General features: G+C 41.5%; 2 protein-coding genes across 2 annotated transcripts in view; both read left to right on the top strand.

Annotated features, from left to right (window-relative positions):
• LOC128470390 (protein PFC0760c-like) overlaps positions 1-21,765 on the top strand; it is a 58,727-nt gene that overhangs the window by 10,854 nt on the left and 26,108 nt on the right. The window lies entirely within an intron of this gene.
• LOC128470386 (G1/S-specific cyclin-D1-like) lies at positions 10,190-13,995 on the top strand. Its single transcript, XM_053452264.1, has 5 exons — positions 10,190-10,387; positions 12,128-12,343; positions 12,568-12,727; positions 13,183-13,331; positions 13,581-13,995. Exons 1-5 carry the CDS (start codon positions 10,190-10,192, stop codon positions 13,728-13,730), a joined length of 873 nt encoding a protein of 290 aa, XP_053308239.1. The 3' UTR covers positions 13,731-13,995.

A 21,765-nucleotide genomic window follows, 5' to 3' on the forward strand; every position in this document is an offset into this window, starting at 1 on the left:
CAGCCCCACGCAGCCCGAAAAAACAGAGCTTTTGTTCCCGATTCTTCCAGCTCCTGGAAGGACAGGGTGCGGGGAGACTTCTATCTCCAATGTACCAATCGCCCATAAATACAACCGTCCACAGGTAGCATAAGCTTGGAAACTCAGTTTAGCGTAATGGAAACCAGCTGACCCTTCCACTAGAACCCGCTGTTACTCGATCACCGAAACCGATTCCTTTACATCCTCCCGATTGGCTTTGAAGAAAAGTTTACCCACAGAGTTTGATGGACTCCTGGTAGCCATTTGTATGTGTTCTGAGCCCAATCTACCAGACCCACACATTGACTCCTTATCAGACTACTCATGGTAAACAACAGAATAGCTCAGTCTTAATCACTCAGTTGCACACTCTGTCTAATGAAAGTCTATGGAGGAACGGACTTCATTAGCATCAGCGTAAAGCATCAGCTCAGTGTGGTGTTTGAGCCGGGAAAGTCACCCAAAATATCACATGACTGCCAGCACCGGCGGCTCCAGGTCTGCAGATAAAGGGAGTTTATTGTATAAAGTGCTGAGGGGTAATATTATTGTATACAGCGCTGGGGATTATGCTCAAGGGGGATGTTTTCCATGGGGGTTCCCGTGTGATATTAAAGATAAATATCTTTAATATGTGAATTATTTGTGAAATGAAGAAACAAACACTAACTGGCAGTACACAGGGACAGGAGGTTGGATGCCGGATAACACGGAACGCGCAAGTTCCCTTTTTCAGTAAACTTGATGCAATCGTGTTAAAACGAGCAGTTTAGATCCATTGTAGAGGCACAAAAGGAGCCATAATCTACAAACGTCCAAAGGTGCAATGATTACAGCCCCTGTTTAAATGACCGCTAGAGGCTATTCTGCTTCTCCCGAGCCTCTTGACTTGTAAAAAGATATCTTTAGCAGACCCGACACAGATGAATGAAAAGTGCGTGCTCCCGGTGGCCATAAAGACGGTCCGCTGCTCCTAGTGAAAGAATGAGCCATTACCAGCAATCCCCTCCGACCATCTCTCCAAACTTTCACCGCAGACAAACACAAACACGTTCACACGCATCACATGCCCCAGCGAGCCCAAACAACGGCCCCGTGTTGTAAAAGGGGTTGTAATGGGGGTTTAACAATATTGCCACCTGCTGTTTTTTGGAGCGGACCCATGACGTGCCACACTGAGAAAGGTGAAAGGGTCACTAGTAACACGCAGCTGCCTCCAGGCTATGGGGAAAGCAACAATTAGTTCACAAGTAAAAGTTTGCAGGCCGCGTGCTTCGGAGAAAAAAACTTTTTTAAAAATTCAATGGGAAATCAGTAGGCGTCTTGCTGTAGAAGTTGGTGTACGGGGGAAACAAGTCGTATGCACCAACAGCTTTTAGTTTCCAGTGTTCAGATCTTCCGGGAAAACAACTTCCGTTAGAAGATCCACCAAAAAAAAATACACTGGAGTTAGCTAGAATAAAAACTTTACAAACTCACGGGCAAAAAAACTTCTCATATACGAAAAACATCAGGAAGTAGCACTTTGTGCCCTCGGGAAATCTTACGTTTCCACTTGGCTCTTGTTGAAGGCTCTTGGGGTACAGACAGTGGGGTAACACGATGGGGGACGCGTTCACGGTGCAGACCTCTCAACGTCCCGCTGTGATTACACTGCGGCTTAACAACCGATATCCCTTTCTCAGAAGTGTTTGAGTCATTGGTTTACCATATTTTGGCTCTGCTATACGTTGTAATTCCTGTTTTTCTCAGGGATCAGTATAGCAACTCTACACATGCACGCGTGTTTACAGTCGCTATCCACAAAGTCTGGGGTCACTCAGCTGTTTTCATGCAAAACAAGGACATTTCTGGCTGTAACATAATCGCAAAAAGGGTTTTCTAACCATCTAAACTTAAACTTGGATCGGCAAACACAACGTGCCATTGGAACACAGGTGTGATGGGAGTGATAAAGGGCCATTGGAACACAGGTGTGATGGGAGTGATAAAGGGCCATTGGAACACAGGTGTGATGGGAGTGATAAAGGGCCTTTGGAACACAGGTGTGATGGGAGTGATAAAGGGCCTTTGGAACACAGGTGTGATGGGAGTGATAAAGGGCCATTGGAACACAGGAGTGATGGGAGTGATAAAGGGCCATTGGGACACAGGTGTGATGGGAGTGTTAAAGGGCCATTGGAACACAGGAGTGATGGGAGTGATAAAGGGCCATTGGAACACAGGTGTGATGGGAGTGTTAAAGGGCCATTGGAACACAGGAGTGATGGGAGTGAACAGGAGTGATGGGAGTGATAAAGGGCCTCTGTACGCCTATGAAAAGATTCCATTAAAATAAGCCATTTTCAGCTACAAGTCATTTACAACATTAACCCCGTCTGCGCTGTATTTCTGATCCATTTAATGTTATTTTAATGGACAAAGAAATGTTTACATGACCCCAAACTTTTGAATAGTAGTGTGTGTTCCCAGTGCTTATCCCTCCTACGGGTAGATTCAGGAAAACCCATCGGTTCTTTATTTCCTTTATTTCCCATTGTTGGAATCGCTCCGTCGCCTTGTATACTTTCGGTTTGAAAAGAACCGTGTCACAAATTACAAGAATGTTATTTAATACAAAGCATATCACAAATATTTAAACTATGCAGAAAATTTCAATTTCAAAAAAAAAAAAGAGTTTAGATGAATGCTGGCAAATATGTTCTAAAGTACTCGAGGCATTAAAAGTGACGCATTACAGGTTATGTGCAGAGGAGATTTTAGAGAGTGCTGTACGGCTACTAGAGCGATGCACCCACTAATCAATCAATCAAACTACCGGCAGGTTCAGGGTTAGTGAACTCAACAAAACTACTGAGCTCATCCACTTCCCTGTCCATGGTACCGATCACAGCACAGAATGCACTTTATTTTACAAGATTAACGTTTTATCTCCCAACATTTCAAATGCCATTTTCTTGTTGTCAGAGACAGAGCTTCAGAAATGGATCAGAAATCCAGCACAGACGGGGTTAATGTTGTAAATGACTATTGTAGCTGGAAATGGCTGATTTTTAATGGAATCTCTTCATAGGCGTACAGAGGCCTTTTATCACTCCCATCACTCCTGTGTCCCAATGGCCCTTTATCACTCCCATCACTCCTGTGTTCCAATGGCCCTTTATCACTCCCATCACTCCTGTGTTCCAATGGCCCTTTATCATTCCCATCACTCCTGTGTTCCAATGGCCCTTTATCACTCCCATCACTCCTGTGTTCCAATGGCCCTTTATCACTCCCATCACTCCTGTGTTCCAATGGCCCTTTATCACTCCCATCACTCCTGTGTTCCAATGGCCCTTTATCACTCCCATCACTCCTGTGTTCCAATGGCCCTTTATCACTCCCATCACTCCTGTGTCCCAATGGCCCTTTATCACTCCCATCACTCCTGTGTACCAATGGCCCTTTATCACCCCCATCACTCCTGTGTTCCAATGGCCCTTTATCACTCCCATCACTCTTGTGTCCCAATGGCCCTTTATCACTCCCATCACTCCTGTGTTCCAATGGCACGTTGTGTTCGCTGATCCAAGTTTAAGTTTAAAAGGCTAATTGATGGTTAGAAACCCTTTTACGATTATGTTACAGCCAGATATCCCCTTGTTTTCCACGTTGTAGTCAGTCGCTTGTCTCTCCATAAGGCCACGTAAACTGTGCTTTAAATGTAACATTTATTTCTCGGGGAAAAGAGCTAACTTTTCTTTGCTAATTTTTACTGATCTTACGATTTAAAGTTTCCAATTTCAAACATTGTCAGGAGCCGACGCGTAAATTCATCTGAAATGCCCCCGACCTTGAGTCATTTGTTAATCCTTTGAGCCACATGCAAAAAAAACTCAAACAGTTCAGAAAACTTTTATACCCTGCGCTGACCTTCTTAAAGTGACGAGGACACGGACCGACGCGGGGTCAACTAGGCGGAATGTATTAAATACATCAAATGATGACCGATTTCAGCAATATGGCGTTTAGCACCGTCCAGGGAATTCTTAGAATAAAGAGCTCTAAGTATAATGCGCCTTTTTTCTCCCCATTATAGAATCTTCAGGCTACAACTGCCCCTAAAAGAATGGTATAGAACCTTGACAATGAAAAATGATAATTGTCGGGAGATAGACAATGATACCACCTGCTACACTTGTTCTTTTTTTTCCCAGTTTTACTCCCTCCGTCCGCACCCTGAACGCGTGCGCGGCGCTGGGCCCTAGGCGGCAGCTGCCTGTCCCCCAACCCTTTAAAAAATAATTATGCAAAAGGGCCCGCGGAGCTGGTTTGTGTTTATGCTCTACGTACGCCTTCTGTATTCCTACCACAGACTCCCAGATCTATGTTGTCCATTTATTTATCCGAATTCAGGCTTGGGTGAAAACACTGATCTGTGGTTAGAGAACGCCAGGGCTCCAGTTACTTCAAGTTCACTAGCCTGAGATAATGCATCAATAGGGGTGGGTTGGACAGGATCCCAGCGAGGCTGAACCGTTTAGTATTCATGGCTGATGGACTCCTCCGCCCTCCCTCTGTGGCCTTAACCCATTTACCCTCCTCTACTGTCTTACACAATGGGGGGCTAAGTAAAAGGCCCTTTTTTGTTAAACTATGTGTATGAATACGGGGTAACCCATCAGGCTGCTTGGAACAATGGAAGCGCTCAGCCGCGTCCGTCGGTCTTAGCTTGACTTGGTCGTTTGTTCCTAGAGGTTTCTCCGCGGACATATGTTCCTAGTGGAATTTGGTGAGGTCAACCGTATGCTCCACAGGTTGAAAGTGTTTAACTGCTCTATAATGAGACGTCTCTCAGGTCTGCGGGGATGACGTCTAAATACTGATGTGTTTCTGATAAGATCTTATCTGGTGACAAGGCGTGAAAAGCGTCTTATGATGAGGATGCTGGTCAAAGAGCTGATATACAATGATTTAGTAATGGTAGGACAGGAATGTTTCTTAAAGCGCTACCCCGGGTAATAATATTTCAACTGACACAGGACTCAAAAGAAGTTACAGATATTTGAGAGGTGGAGTAGATAAGTGGGACAGCCACCCAGCATAAGTGGTAGAAGTTAATATAGTGAGGGGATTAAACATGCATGGGATAGGCGTACGGCTCCTGAATTTAAGACGAGACCAACGACTGATTTCATTCTCCGGGGAAACCGGCGGATACATACCGAGCAGAACCGAGTGACACTCCACCTCCCAAGTTCTGCTCCCCGGAGTCACGGTTGGCTGGGGGTAGAAGTTGGGAGGTATTTTAATAAGTATTTCAACAACAGTCCCGTCGCACAGTGCGATTTATTCCTGAAGCTCACTTCGGAATGATTAGTGCACAAACATTCGCTATTATCTTCCCTCTGCGCTTCATGGCCACTTTCAATAGGGTCGGGTCATCGGGACAAAGACTTTCAAGTAACTCACTAGTGGATTAGTGTCCTGCTAATCGGATTTAGGACTCTCATTCTTGAACCCCAGAATTAAACCGCATTACGTTTTCTTAGACAAACAATTCTGCCCCGTTGTAGCCGCCGCTATTAACTATTTCTTTCTTTACAGAAAAAGATAAGTAGAACGGAATGGGAATAATTATAACAACCATAACCTTTTGGCCACAGATCGCCGTGACAATATTAGAACGTGGGGTCAATACAGTATAATTGTCTAGTCTGAGAGGGCGGCAGATAAGTGGTACAGCCTCCCGGCAGAAGCGGTAGAAATGTACTCATCCAAAGCATGTGATGTCAGAAATTATAGTATTTTAAGGCGCATGGAATAAAATGCAAGTTTACTGACATTTGCATATTCGTTAGCATTAAAACCACAAAAATATGCTAATTTTACTATAGGAAGTACTTACATGCCCTGAAGTTTTCCCACCAATCTATTAGGTCATAGATTCTTATAGGTCTTAGGGGTTCTTCCGGATTTTGTAAGTACTCCTGGGAAATAGGAATAAACATTTCTATCATGACCAGTCTCGATAGTTATTTTCTGCCTATGTATGAATCATGATATTATGTTATATACACTACAGTTCCAAAGTTTGGGGTCACTCGGCTGATTTCATGGAAAACAAGGACATTTCTGGCTGTAATATAATCACAAAAAGGGTTTCAAACCATCAATTAGCCTTTTAATCTTAAACTTGGATCAGCGAACACAATGTGCCATTGGGACACAAGAGTGATGGGCGTTATAAAGGGCCATTGGGACACAAGAGTGATGGGAGTGATAAAGGGCCATTGGGACACAGGAGTGATGGGAGTGATAAAGGGCCATTGGGACACAGGAGTGATGGGAGTGATAAAGGGCCATTGGGACACAGGAGTGATGGGAGTGATAAAGGGCCATTGGGACACAGGAGTGATGGGAGTGATAAAGGGCCATTGGAACACAGGAGTGATGGGAGTGATGAAGGGCCACTGGAACACAGGAGTGATGGGAGTGATAAAGGGCCATTGGAACACAGGAGTGATGGGAGTGATAAAGGGCCATTGGAACACAGGAGTGATGGGAGTGATAAAGGGCCTCTGTATGCCTATGAGGAGATCAACCGTTTCCAGCTATAATAGTCATTTACAACATTTACCCCATCTGCACTGGATTTCTGATCCATCTCATGTTATTTTAATGGGCAAAATTAGCTTTTCTTTCAAAAACAAGGACCCAGCGTGACCCCAAACTTTCGAACAGTTGCATATATTATTAATTATTAGATAATAAAAGCTTTGGTGCTTTTACAGCATATATATATTACTTCTAAAAAAGATAATTGTATAAAATAAACCCTTTAATATAAATATATATATATATATTACTTTTATAGAAAAGTAAAATGGCCCATAAAATGGAATGTTAAGGAATTATTTTATACTGCATTTTCTAGCAATATATATATATATATATATATATATAGAATTATTTTTACATAATTAGATTTTAGTTTACATTTCCAAAGTATACAAACATAACAAACGTAACATGTTTCTATTTCTGTATAAAAACGTAACATGAAAAATATACAAATTATAAACAAACAAAAGAATGGCAAACAGTAAATATTTTGGAATGAAATAGATATAAAATACATACATGTGCGTGTAATAATAAAGAAGATACATGTATGTGCTGATTGTATACATGCAGCCAACACAATCACCTCAGGGATCTGAAATTCACCTGAGGTGTTTTTTTTTTTGCCTAACTTTATTAAAAAAAACAAAGACAGACAATCTGACAGAGTGGATGTTAGCTGTAGTTCTAAGATTGGGGGGGAGCAGCCACATAACTACAATTCCCATCATCCTCATGTATTCTCAGTAAAGAGGAATCATGGTGTTTGGCTTAAAAAAAAATAGCTGAGTAAATTAAGTTACTCGTGCAATTCAAAGATGGCAGTTTACGCTTGTATTAGAAATTAAAGTTGCTGTTCCACCTGTTTTGCTGAATTGAATAACTATAAGCAGCGTTAGAAACATCATTCCCATACCGCTAAATGCCTGGGGTCATTAGCACTTTTTTTCTTGCCAGGATCACTTAATTGTCATGTGACACAAAAGCAGGCCCTGATAGGTTGTTGCCATGTTGTTTGTTGTGGTAAAACTTCCAGGGGAGCGAATAAAGTGGCAGCTCTGCTAAACGTTGTCCAGACAGGTGCCAATATCCATACCTGGGAACATCCAGGACCCCCCTCGCTTTTTGGGGTGCGGGTGGACGTTGGGGGCGGGGCTAGCCCCACATGCAGTAAAACTCTGTGGTTGGAGAAGAAGTGGGCGGGGAGTGCCACAACGCCGCTCCCACGACTCAGAGTTTATTTTTCACGATATGTAGAAGCGGCGCTTCACCCAGAGTCGCGGGCGAGACCCAGAGAGTTCCAGGGCATGCCAACCTGTCAAAGAGCGCTTTCCTTGATAAAAAAAAAACATTAAAAAAGTCCACTTCCTGCCTTTCCTCCTCAAAACAAAAACACAATCCCGCCGCCATTCCACAGACACTTACTAACTTCTTGCTATATGTTTTTTTATTTTTCCTCCCCAAATTGACTGACAGGCAGCGATATATGAGGGTGCCCCTTCTTTTCATATGAATACAGCTAGTTCCCTCTCCCATAAGCTTCTTTGCATACTTTTGAATGGCAGCGGCTTCGGCACAATGCGCTCCGGAGGGGGTAAAGCCGGCCGCAGACAAAGGCTGAGAAGGGGCAAGAAGAAGAAACGCATTGTGTCGCTCATTGTCCCTCCTTCCGCTGTCACTCGCGTCACAACGGCCTCCTCTACACTTTATTCCTGTCATTTTTCCAATTCCATCCTCCAGCAAAACAAAATGGAGACGGGTCCGGTGAATGGAGGTCCTGGCCCGCCACCTGGTAGCCTGGGGTGCGAGGGCCGGGGGCATCGGAGGGCTGCGCATTCCCGGCATTTCAGATACAGGAGATACATAGGGTCTGGGGTTGTGAAGGAATTCCGCTGGTCAGCGTGTAACAGATGTCATATGGATATGAGCGAGCGGACGCGACTCCCCCGCTGGGTTGAATATGTAAACTTTTTTATTTTTACCAAATCTGCCCAAATTTTTATGTCCGAAGCAGGAAATTGATATGATAGAAACATTTAAATACACAACGTACAGGAGAGGAGATATAACAAGAGACAGGCATCTAAAACTAGAGGGTCAGAGGCGTAGGTGGAATGCAAGGACGTTTTACTTTACTGAGAGGGTGGTAGATAAATGGAACAGCCTCCCGGCAGAAGTGGTAGAGGCTAATACAGCGAGGGAATGGGCAGGATAGGCTACGGCTCCTGAATCTAGACGAGATGCCGGCTGTGATTACTTGGGACTGCAGAATATACTTTAAGGGTGAAAAGAGAAGTTTAAGGTCACTTATAGTGAAATAGAGGATCCCACTAAAAACCCCATTACTGCCCCAAGTCAAGTCCTGCAAACCCAGCGTGTGTGTGGCCCCTAGGGGCCTGAGATGGGGACCAACGATGCTCAGCAGGGCAAGATGTCGGCTCTCTCCTTCATACATAGGTGACAGGAGGGGACACGTTGTATCTGTAGGAACCCCCTTGAAGCTTCTGTTAGCGACCCAGCGGGACCCCTGTCTGTGTGTAACTTCATTGATTATGAATGAGCTCATTCATTCATTCATTGATTCTGTAAATGTTGTGAATCAGACGGAATTTTCCAAGAAAAAAAATTTAAAAAACCATAACTTTTTCTTAAAGGTGGAAGTTCTGTTTCAAAGTGCCTATTGGAAACTTAGGGTCTTACGATTAAAGGGACAATTTCATACCCCATATTACAGCCCCCCCATGAAGAATGTGAATTAAAGTTCTTTGTAAGCATTCTTTGCCCAGAGATTTATTTCGGGGATTGATTTTATTTATTGTTTTTTATTTTCTTTTATATTTCTTTCTGAAGGTTTATTACATTCATACGCCAAACCCTCCCGCCACGTATAAGGCAGGCTGCTTGCTAGAGCTGTTCGGAGGTAGCCATAGAACTAGCCATCGCTCCCCGATATGGGGCGTAGCATGTATCGTAATGGGGTCAGTTTGGCCCAAAGTTTATTACAAAGGTGGATAAATGTTAGAACAAGAGGCCATAATCTAAAACCAGAGGGTCAGAGGCTTAAGTTTTACTCTACTGAGAGGGTGATAGGTAAATGGAGCAGCCTCCCAGCAGAAGTGGTAGAGGCTAATACAGTGAGGGTATTAAACATGCATGGGATAGACATACGGCTCCTGAATCTAAGACGAGACCAACGACTGATTAAAGTTTGAGTCTTTATAGGAGGAAAAACGGGCGACTAGACGGGGGCCGGATGGGGCCGATCTGCCGGCAGATTCTATGTTTTGGGGTTTATACAAATTAACGTGTTTTTTAATTCTAATAAAATTGACATCTCCAAGGTTCCAGTGATGCATGTATCCCCTCAAAGACCCCTTAATTAATGCAAAGAGCAGATGCGATTGGCCGAACAGTCCAATGAATGAAGAGAGGAGGGAGGGTCTAGGCTTGGAGGGGAGCTCTGCGAGTATATAAGGGAGGCATTTAAAGGGACACAGCAACAAAGTTTAAAGGGTCATCTATCCCCGGCGAATATACTCCGCATCGCAGCAAAGACCCAGGGATGGAAAACAGTCTGGTGTGCTGGGAAGCGCAGGCAGAACTCCGAGCCCAGGAGGACCCGGTCCTTCTCCAGAACCAGGTGCTGCTAAACCTGCTGGAGGCAGAGCTCAGATACATCCCGGGGGCCGGATACTTCCAGCGCGTCCAGAAGGAACTTCATCCGTACATGAGGAGCACGCTCACCAACTGGATGCTAGAGGTGAGGACCCTCGCCTTAACCCCGGCCAACGCCATTAACCCTTTAAAGGGACATTAAACTTTAGACGGTGGCATACAAGATGTACATTTGCAACCATGACATGTCTAACGTATAAACTGTGATTACTCAAATTATGTTATCATTTTTTTAAGAATCTGGAAAGAAAAATGAATGTTTTGAAACTAGAATAAGAAAACCATTTATTTATATATATATATTTTTATAAGTATATTTATTGCCTGATGTCAGCACTAGGTTGAACCCGGTTTGGATTTAAATTAGGAAATCTTATCTCGCCTATGGGCAGTTAAGCCCTAAGACGTTGAGAAATCATAACAACAGGAACTTTCTATATAATGTCCCTTGCTGGATGAGTGTGGTGGGAGTGGTTGACCACAGATTCTGGTTAGCTAATGTTGGTCCTTACAATACCCAACCTAGTAAATATATGTTTATATATATATAATTTTTTACAAAAATTCTGGACATGCACCTATGGAGTACTAGTAATTCCTATATGGGGCGATGTTGACATTAATATTTATGTTACGGAATCAAGGCAGAAAAAAAAACATTCTTGCAAAAGAAAAAAGTCAACATTTATTATGTAATCATTATTTTCTTTAAATAAAAAAAAAAACACTAAATTAACATTCCTAATACCTGCCAAAAGTGTACTTGATTTCTTGCACAGTCCCTGCATGTGACATAATGCAGCGCAAGTAAGGTGGCACAGTGATGCAAATCGTACTGCCACATCCCTGACACCAAATTACTCCCATGCCATCAAAGGGTTAATTTTTAAAAAATATTTTGTAAAATTACCCAAAATCCATTTAACGCTTGTTACTGAATTTGTACAAAAAAAAAAAAATACAAAATAAAAATTGTGGAAACAAATTATCTTCATATTAATTGAAGACGCTAGTAAATGGCTTAACCCTTAATGCGCCTCTCTGGTTTTTCTTGCATAGCACATGAAGCTGACATTCAAGTGTAACTTTGTTGTGAAGTTGTCTGTAATAGCCCAGCCATTGTTGCCCCCTAATGGGGCGAGACCCCCGGGTAATGTGTTTGCACATTGACAAAGTTTAGCGCCTCATTAGGCTTCAATGCACTCATTTTATGGCTGTCCAGATCTGAAAAACAGACTTCCGTGGCTTTCAGAGTACAGCTCAGATCTGCTACACGATCCATGAACCTACAGGGTCCCAAAAGGTGATTAATCCTAACGCACCAGCCGTTCTTTTATAAAGCAAGACTCTCTACTTAGACAGAAAACTTTATTCTACATTACAAAATAACGATGGTTCAGAAGAAATATATTTAAAACACAATTTATTATTTAAAGTGTTTCTCGTAAACCGTAAAGTATCATTTAGGACTCAAAAGTTATTATTTTCCAAGAAACAATATTAAAGGCTACACTTTCCCTTTAAAAAGAAAAAGTTACTTTTCTACTTCTTGGGTGGCAAACTTATCAATTTCAATATGATTTCAATAAACATTTACATTGTTTCTCCTAACCCCACCCTTACCAGGGCTGCCCCAACCAATCAACAACAATCAGCAACTTAAAAGGAAGTGCAGATCCTGAGGACAGGAAGTTAAGATGGCTGCCCCCATGCAGCACACGCGATGAGCTTATAATTCATACACATATATTGTTTATTTTAATTTGTAAATATGATTTATTTGGCTAAAAAGTGGTGTCTGACCTTTTTTTGGTTCCGTTAACAGGTGTGCGAGGACCAGAGGTGCGGAGAGGACGTCTTCCCGCTGGCTGTTAACTCTTTGGACAGATTCTTGTCCCTCGTGCCGGTTGAAAAGCGGCGGCTTCAGCTTTTAGGCTCGACGTGCCTCCTGCTGGCTTCCAAACTGAGGGAGTGCAAGCCGATGACCACCGAGACCCTGTGCATGTACTCCGATTACTGCTTCACCGACAAGGAGCTGAGGGTGAGTACGGATCGCTCGCTCACGTTAAGCGCCACCAAACCCTGCAACACCGGACAACAGAAAACAAAATAAGAACTAAAACGTAGAAAATGAATACGTAGAAAAACTCTTCGGATTCAGAAACTTAATAACTATTGATTTTTGTTTAAATGTTTCTGTTTTAATACTCCTTAGCGACATTAAGAAAATGTTCTGCATCTCACCACCTCGGTCTTGCGTTGTAGGCCATGGAGTTGCTGGTTTTGAACAAACTGAAATGGGACGTAGAAGCCGTAACCCCGCGGGATTTCCTCTCCCACTTCGTGGACCTTCTAGGTGTCCCTGCGGAGAAAGTTCAGCAGGTCAGGAAGCACACGGAGACCTTCATCGCGCTCTGCGCCACCGGTGAGTTCCTCTCGTAGGCTTCAACCCAAACGGTACTTGTTATAAAACGTCTAAACCGAGTGACTTTATCTGCGCAACTAGAGAGGTTTAGGTTAGCGGTTGGCAGTCGTAGACTTGAGGGCTTACTCAAAACTAACGATTTAAAGGCAGCCCTACTTACACACTGGAGAGCCCATCGCTCATCTGAATGGTCCCATTTCATCTGGAGATCCTTCATTATTTGAGCAGTAGAATTGTCCTCTGCTGCCCTAGACTGTTGAAGGTAAAGAGGTTTGGAACACAAATTTCAGCAGTAAAGTATACCTGGTTTCCCACTTAACTCACTTAGTAAAACCAAGAGCTTAGTCTGCCATTTTGAACCAAAAAAAATACACTAACCTGACCTCGCCCTCGTTTTTATTTTCTTCTCCATAATTAAAGTGCCTTCTGATGTCTCTGTTACTCTTGATCCACAGACGGCAAGTTTATTGCACTTCCACCCTCCATGGTAGCGGCGGCCAGCACAGCCGCGGCGGTAACGGGGCTACGACCCGAGAATTTGGGAATGACTCTCTCCAGCACAGCATCCACCAACTACCTCGCGCACGCCATACATTGCGACCCGGTAAGACCACCGAGTTTTAGATTTACAAAGCTGAGCAAGCCAAGGTTGCCTTCTGTATACTGTATTAACCCCTTAATGACAAAGCCCATAAAATGCTTTGTTTTCAATGGGCTTAGGGACCGCCCATTGTCCTTAAGGGGTTAAAGAAGGCCTACTATAGCTTGGAAACTCACAAACTATGTTGTGGAAACCCAAAAACCCTCGTTTTCGTAGATCTAATAACGTGTCCCCCCCCAACCATTCTTTTAGAGCGTGCTGAGGATTTGTCAGCAAGAAATCGAAGTCTCTCTTGAAGAAAGTCTTCGACGAGCTCAAAGAAGCAGGCTATCCGATGCAAAGTCTGTGGAGGAGATTGAGAGATCTAGCACGCCAACCGACGTTCTGGATATCGACCTGTAGCCAACGCAAGAATACCCTTCATCGTCATCTCCTGCTGGAGACCAACACGCGATGGTTTAAGAGACAGAATGTCCAACTTCCGGCCAAACCAGGCTGTTCGATTTTCGCCGTCTAGAACGCATCACCGCTTCAAGAGGTTACGATACAAAAGCACTTTTACGTGGACCTTACGAGATGGCTACACAAAAAGGTGCGTCGATCGAAAGCCGTTCTAGAATTCTTTCACCGGGTTTAGAACATCGGCTGCGAAATATTCGGAAACCAACAGATGCAAACACATTTCCAATTGTTTTTTTCTTAATTTATTTTATTATTATTATTATCATTTATTTATTTGTTTATTTATTTGTTATTTAAGTTTTCTTAAGGCAACGAGTGCGCATAATATTTGTTTTTTTAATTATTTCTGTAAGTTATTATTATTTGCGGGAGCTGTGCTGCACGGACGTTCTCTTTGGCTGTAAAGGGAGGTATATAAATATTGACGATGTAGGAAAGAAGTCCTCTACTGCTTGGACGTTGAGAACATTTGACTTGGACTTCATTAACCTCCGTAACGAGTGGAATCGTGCAATCTCTGCTTGGAACTCAGGTGACCTGAGTTTAAAAGTTAAACGCTAAAAGTTTCTACCTCCCGGTGACTTGAAAGTGGTCCTATTTACCGAAACCAAACTGCGCTTTGGCCTCTCATAACTGGTGGCCGAACATCTACTTGAAGGATCACCAAAAATGAAATTTGGTTGTTGGCAAGAGGGCCGAGTTAACCTAAACTATTCAGAAAACTGTAGCTTTAGAATTTTAATAACAGAAGATTCTATTTTCTGATAACTCAAGCCCCTCCGTTGAGTTTGGCGATCCAACTCCTGTACCCATTGAGTTCTGGGGTTGGGTCTCTGGGTCAACTCGGGACATGAAAACGTTAGCATTCCTCCAACGAGCCAAGGTAGCCTATTAATTAGTGTAGAATGATAGTTGATCATTAACGAGGTGCTAATTAATCCTCCAACGCCCACATCAAAGACGTGCAGTCCGTCGAAACATCCTATGGTGAGAGATCCATAATCCCTTATCTAGTTATTTAAATGTCCGGTAAATCCGGCATTCGTTTTTATTTAATAATTTTGTGTAATTATCTGGATTTTATTTGCAGGTGGAATGTTTGTATCTTATTTGGGGTTTGGCGTACAGCAATTGCCGTGCTTCTCCATTTCCGATCTGTTGGGTAGTTAAAAAAAATATAACCGAGCGAACGTTCTTTACAAATTGCACTTTATACGATGGAAAACAAATAGTTTTAGTCTATTTTCTTCAGATTGGTGTGAAAACTGTTTTATAAATAAAGTTTTTGGAAGAAAATGGTGTCTTTGTCATCCGTAACCAAATGGTTTTTTTTTTTTTTATTATTTTTTTTATTAATTCCTACTTCTGGTAGACTTGAGAAAAAGGTAATTCTGGATAATTTATTAAACGTTAACCAATACGAAGAATCTGATGACTCTATATAAACCAATTAATAAACCAATAAACCAATTAATAAATAATAATAATAATAGCGCAAAAAAACCCATCTTAAGACCCGGGAAGAATGGTAGACGGTTGTCAATAGCAACAGATGTCTTTGTTTCGTAGCCAACAGTGACATCTACTGGTCAGGTGGTGTAGTGAAGACTGTCTACAGAAAGTATATATTAATTGTGTAGGGAAGACTGAAGTAATGAAAACAAAAGTAAACGTTAAAAAGGAAAAAAAAATAATAATAAATTATCAAATTAGTTAAATTTATTTAATTTCTTTTTAGTTAGTATTTATATTTTACCCGTTAGAGCGATGAAATAGAAGCCAATGTTTAGAAAGTCTTATTCCACTGAGAATGCTTTATTGCAACTGAACAGAAAAATTACGTGAGATTAAAAAAAAAAAAAAAAAGGAAAAAAAATTGAACAAGACAATTTGTCACATTTTTAAAGTTTTTTTTTTTTTGAAGTACATCATTCATACAGAGTTCAATATTCTATTTTTGCAAGACCGAGAAAAAAATAAAATAAAAATGAAAAAAATATAGGAAATAAAATCCCTTTCATCCACCCCATGTGGAAAAATAAATTAATAAAACATTTTTGTCACAATCTCATCTTGCAACAGGTTTTCACTTTTTTTTTTTGAGAAATATCCTTTTTTTTTTAACCATGCACAAAAAAAAATAATAATAATAAAAAAAAACATTCCAAAGATCATTTACACAGATCAACACGACATAAGATATACATATAAATACAGCGTTTTATCGTACAATTGGCGGCACCCCTAAGCCCGGCGGTTCAGGGGCAACATTCCACAAAAAAAAAAAAAAATCTATATCTATATGGACTTTAATTATTTCTGTTATTCCCACCATATTGTTCATGTCAGTCTATGAGAAAAATGAATTAACCAGGCACTCGACTTCAGCAGCTGTCACATTGGCCACGTTCCTGTAGCGACACACGGCCTACGAGTTTTAGGGGCAACACGACAGCATGAAAGAGGGGTTAAAAAGCCAGCATATACACAACAGCGTAGCAGGGTATCACTGTGCTAACAGTTATTGCAAATTCCGTGTACAAAATATAGAGAGAGAGCAGCGGAAATCGTCGATTTGGCATTTGTACGGCAAGGGGTGGCGGATCAGCCTGTGGTTCTACGGATTGGAATCGTCAAAGGACTTCAAAAATGTTTAGACTGTTGTCAAGTCTTGCTTCTAAACCTGACATAAGGCAAATAATAACTTCAAACGATACAAAGTACACTTATTCTGTTATAGGCAACACACTTTTTCTATGAATTCAAAAACACGGAAAGTGTCCAATATGTTTTAAGGGTTAGAGGCGAGGACATGCGGATAAGGACACAAGTCATGTCACTATTTCAGTTCCTTATCTATTATTACATCGACTTCCTTCTGCCGGAGGAGAAATCTGTATCTTAAATAACATTTTCATTCGGGTATTTAATGATTTTATGAACTCTGGATTGGCGGAATGATCTGACCGACCAACATTTCGGCGTCAACCTGTTGACCAGTAAAGAAGATTTCACATTCTGTAAGAAAACTAAAATAAAAAGTCACTGCCAAGCCCTAAGCTCTCGGTTTATGTCTCTTCTTTCCCTCGAAAAACAAAATAAAAACGGAATATTATAGACCTCGTGGCTGGGGCTGGACAGGAGTAAGGTGGAAAAACCCAAGACAGCTTTTCAAGGTGACCTTGACTCTTAGTGTTCCACCAACAAAATGGCTTCCTACGCGGCTACCTACTCTACTTTAAAGGGAAATGCAGCGTTTTTGGGTTAGGTTTTGCTGTCATTGTCCAGAAGTTCCATATTTCAGCCCACAACTACCTTCATCATTAACAATGATTTTGTGGGTCATTCCTCTATCGTCACATAGACAACGGACTCTACGCGGACTATAAGAAGACAATTTAGTTCTCCTAAGGTGTTGATGTATATTTTTTTTGTTTTAAGACTTCTCCAAATAATACTTATTATCAGTCTGGTATCCACAGAGCTCTTGAGGACTGGCGTTCGACACACTTTCTCTTCCACCCTTCAATTTTGAGAAGGCATGGCCACCTGTGCTATTGCTTTAGACATGTATTTTGATGAAAAAGCCCAATTTATACAAAAATGGTCCAAAAAAATGTAAAAAAAATCAAGACAATAGAGCATATCTTAATATATATATAATGACAGAAGCTAAGTACGGTTTTTACCATTATTTCCCCCTAAGATATCCATCACCGGTTTGGGTATAAAGAAATCAGATAAAACATAAATATTAACTAAGACCACATTTTAAAAATTGTAACACTGAATTTTTTTAATTTGCAGTATCCTGTTGTGTTAAAAAGGGGGACGATTCGGTAATGACATATCAATGACATCATAGCAGCTTGGAGAAGCCGCCGCTTGGAAAGTTTAAACAGACAATGGAGAATCTTTTTCAACGGGCCCTAAGAGAAGACATTTATCGGAGCCACTTCTAGAAATAAAATCAATTCGTGGAAAAATGCAATATATTTACATTAACGAAAAAATACATTTTGATGACAAACAAGAGGATTCTGTGACCATTCTATAGGTGTCTCCCTTTCATCAATTCAAGGGCCCCCTAGGCCAACGCAGTCCTTAATAGCATCACTCCTGTTAACAGAGACAGCTGGGAGCATTAGAAAACACCATGAGCACTCTCTTTTGACTTAAAAACGCAATGAGAGAGAGAGCGACAATATCCGAGAGCGACAATGATACGGAGGGGGGGAGGAACGCACACAAAAAGAGAAAGCATATGAAACGCTCGCGCAGACTCACAGTCAACGGAAACACCGCCAAACGCACAAAGAGACAGCTCAGAGCACTTCGAGACAATTCACAGCTTACTGCAATAGGATTCCACGGTCACTTACCAATTCACTACCTAAAACAATTTTTTTATACAATAATTAATTTTTTCTTTTTTGCTCGGAAATTCTGTTTTAAAAAACAAAACAAAACAAAAAAAAACAAAAATAAAAAAAATGATGTTAAACAGAACATGAATAAATTCTGTATTTTTTTTTTTTTAACAGTCCACATTTTTGGTAAAATATTTGAGGATGGCCCACCGTGACTCTTTGGGCACAGAGGGAACCGGCACGAGTCTTCTCCTTTTCCCCATTTCCTTAACCAATAATAAAACGCGAAGGTCTAAAAAGCTTTTAAACTGGCAGCCAATCAGGAAGGGGGATACAGAATTTATTTTTTTTAATCCAAATATACCATATGATGCTAACACATCTTATAGGCAGTTTTTATGCACTGTGAATGAATGTCAGGTTTGGGACCCATCAGTTTTACGGCGGTGGCCTTTAACCGACACGTTTTATGTGGCTTTGCGCCATATTCATATAATTAAGCAAGAAAAAGATGTTTTGTGTTTTTTTTCTTATATATTAACACATTTCCTGCAGTTTTTATAAACATTATTGGCATTTTAGGGCTGTAGAACCCTGCGATACCCTAGATGTCTATACATAACGTATATTTCATTCGCATGCGGCTTATGCTTAAGAACTATATTGGAATTCATTGCGAAGAATGGGGACCAATCATTCCGAATATCTTCTCTTCTTTTATAAAGACTGTTATGAGAACCATTTAGTTAATCAGTCACTACAATGGGATCTTGCGATATTAAAGGGGTAGCCCAGGATCTGCTTATTTAGAAAGTTGACCTATACATAGGCTAAATTATGGTGCATAATCCAAATGAAGACAGAGGGGCACCTTCAGTGGTGGCGGGTGGCTTCTCCATAAAAAAAAACCCCCAAAAACTATTTACTTAAAAGAAAATACAAATAAAATAGTGCAAATGAAACGCCATATCAGCTTAAAATACAAGAAAAAAAAAAATACACGTAAGAACTTGCACAATAAACATTAAAAATATCCCATTGAGAGTAATAAAAATAAAGATCTATATACCCACATTCAAGAAAAACTTTAAATTAAAAAATAAATATAATACATCTTTATGGCTTTTGACTCTTTCTTCCCTTTTCTTAATAAAAAATTAAAATAACTTCTAAAAGAGACGCGGATGAGGATGAGGTTAACCCTCCGGTGCCCGAACGGACAAGCAGCTTACAGCAGAAGCGGAGCGGCGTATAAATTCGAGTTATGCCGAATCTGTACAATAAGCGGAGCGCGTGCTAAGCAGAAAATAAAAAAAGTAAAAAACAAAACAAGAAGCGGTAGCCTGAAACTTGAAAATAAACTGGCATTGAGGTTTGGGGAATATTCCCTAAACTGTGAGAAGAAGGTGAAGTCAATAATTCCATGGCGTTAACTATGCTAAGCCAATGCAGCCTCTTATTTATTATTTTTTTTTGCAGGCGAAACGCGTTGGGTTGGCGTCATCCACCATGCAATTCAACGTTCTTTTATTTCTATTAATTTCCTTTTTTTGACTTTATTAGGGACAGCTTATATGTCCTATACGGGAGAATAACCCTAGGGAGAAAGCAGGTTAGGTACTATAATACGCTATAGTGTTCCCAGGTGTCTAGACCCCGCCAATTAAAGGCGTAATAAGCTACTAGACTGTATGTACCAGCAATCCATTACTCTGAAATCCAAGCGTGTATGCGCAGCCTTGGAGTGCTTGAGTTTGCATTCTTTTGTTAGCGGAGGAGCCGAAAGATTGATTGCTCAGGTCTGACATAAATCAGACAAGTCTCCCGACCGGCCCGCATGTTGGACAGTAATCAGGAGAAATGTATACGCTTCTGATGTGAACAGATAACAAGTATAATTTTAAAATCATTATGAGGTCGGATCCATTTCACGGCCAGCGGAGGTCTGCAGTGCAATAGAAGAAGGAAAAAAATAACAAAACATAAAAATAAAATAAAAATAAATGACCTTACCAGAGCAAACGTTATACTGAGATTCGCCCGCAACCAAAAGGTCTTTCTAATACATTTCATGGGTCAGCAAGGCACATCCCAATAAAATATATCCTTTTCTGTATATAGATATCTGTTTGTTAAACGCGGCCCTCCGGGGCCTATAGCAAGCAGCGCAAGACACTGGACACTTTCACACCATCCCGTACACGTAACGCGATCAGCGACGATGATACTGTTCCAGTTAACCTTTCAAGGGACAGAGGTGCGAGTACTGCTCTCCCCTCTGGCGCTCAAAGTGTTAATTCAATACCCCCTCTCTGGGGTACGCTCCTAATTATAAGCAGGCTGGAGGGGCTGATTGTTGCTTATAAATAATTCAAAGCCATGTTCCAATATAATAATCCGTTCCGTCGACGGACACCTCTACCGTACTCTGACATCATTAACTTAACCCATATTTGGCACTGTCACTGAAAACAATATCAAAAGACACATATGACCCAAAAAATCCACAAAATCAAGGGGATGAGGCTCTAGCCCCATTTGCTTCTATCCACCACCGGCCATTACATAGAACGCCATAGCTGGACGTGGCCAACTGGCTCTTCCACATGGCTTGTATCTCAATGTTGATGATGATGATGTTTACATGGGTTAGAGTGTTTTTAACGGTAGCGGGAGGTGCCGTTATTAAGTATTTCAGCTGTAAAAACAAAAGGAGGCATTTATCATCAGTAACCTTCGATTCTGATTGCTGTGGGGCTATTTTTGGGGTATAATTTCCTCTCTCTATCTGTATTGCACAATTCTAAGCCTCCAGGGCAAATGGGTTTTCTTAGCAGTCAGATTTGTGTCAGCCCTCTTTGGGAATGGCACAGAGAATAAGGGTGCGAGCTGCACGCAACCTGTAATGTCGTCGATATATCGAGCACCTAAGAAGACACACGGAAACAGCATACGAAACACTTAATGTAACAGCCTCCTTTTCATCTGTAAACAAGAAACTGTAAACCCTACAAAACATTTCACGACCACATTACCAACGTTAGACTGATTGGCGGGACGCGTGTTGGTTTTGGCCCGGTCCCTCGGCCCACCCTGCTCCATCAGAACCGAATGAAACCGCAAGTTCTTCAGAGAAGAAGCTGGCCGCGTGTGCATTGCGATACGTTGTGCGATGACGCTCAGCTTGGCGGTGAAAATAAAATATTTAATAAATAATAAATAAATAATATGGTACGATGGTCATATCATTTCCCTGCCATGCCTTTGCTGTCAACGTAGCCGTATTTCCCATCAAAGCTTACTGAACGGAAAGAGAGAATGTAGAAGACGGAACATGGGCTCTGGAGTATCGAGCTTCATCCAGTTCTAAAGCAAAGTTGACGCCGATTGTCTATTGTTCATCCTAAACCATCAAGTCCCTATTTAAATTCTACTGGACCATCTGAAACATGGCTTTGTGTTGAAGCTCCAGTTGGGTGGTTGGGGATGGCGGCCATCTGCATAGCTCAAGAAGAACTGAACAGGGACTAAAGCTCATAATTCTAAGCGTGTTATAGGAGATCAACATTGTTTCCATCGTTACCCCCACAATCAGATACTTCTTC

The sequence above is a fragment of the Spea bombifrons genome, chromosome 12, assembly GCF_027358695.1.
Source record: "Spea bombifrons isolate aSpeBom1 chromosome 12, aSpeBom1.2.pri, whole genome shotgun sequence".
Taxonomy (NCBI): domain Eukaryota; kingdom Metazoa; phylum Chordata; class Amphibia; order Anura; family Pelobatidae; genus Spea; species Spea bombifrons.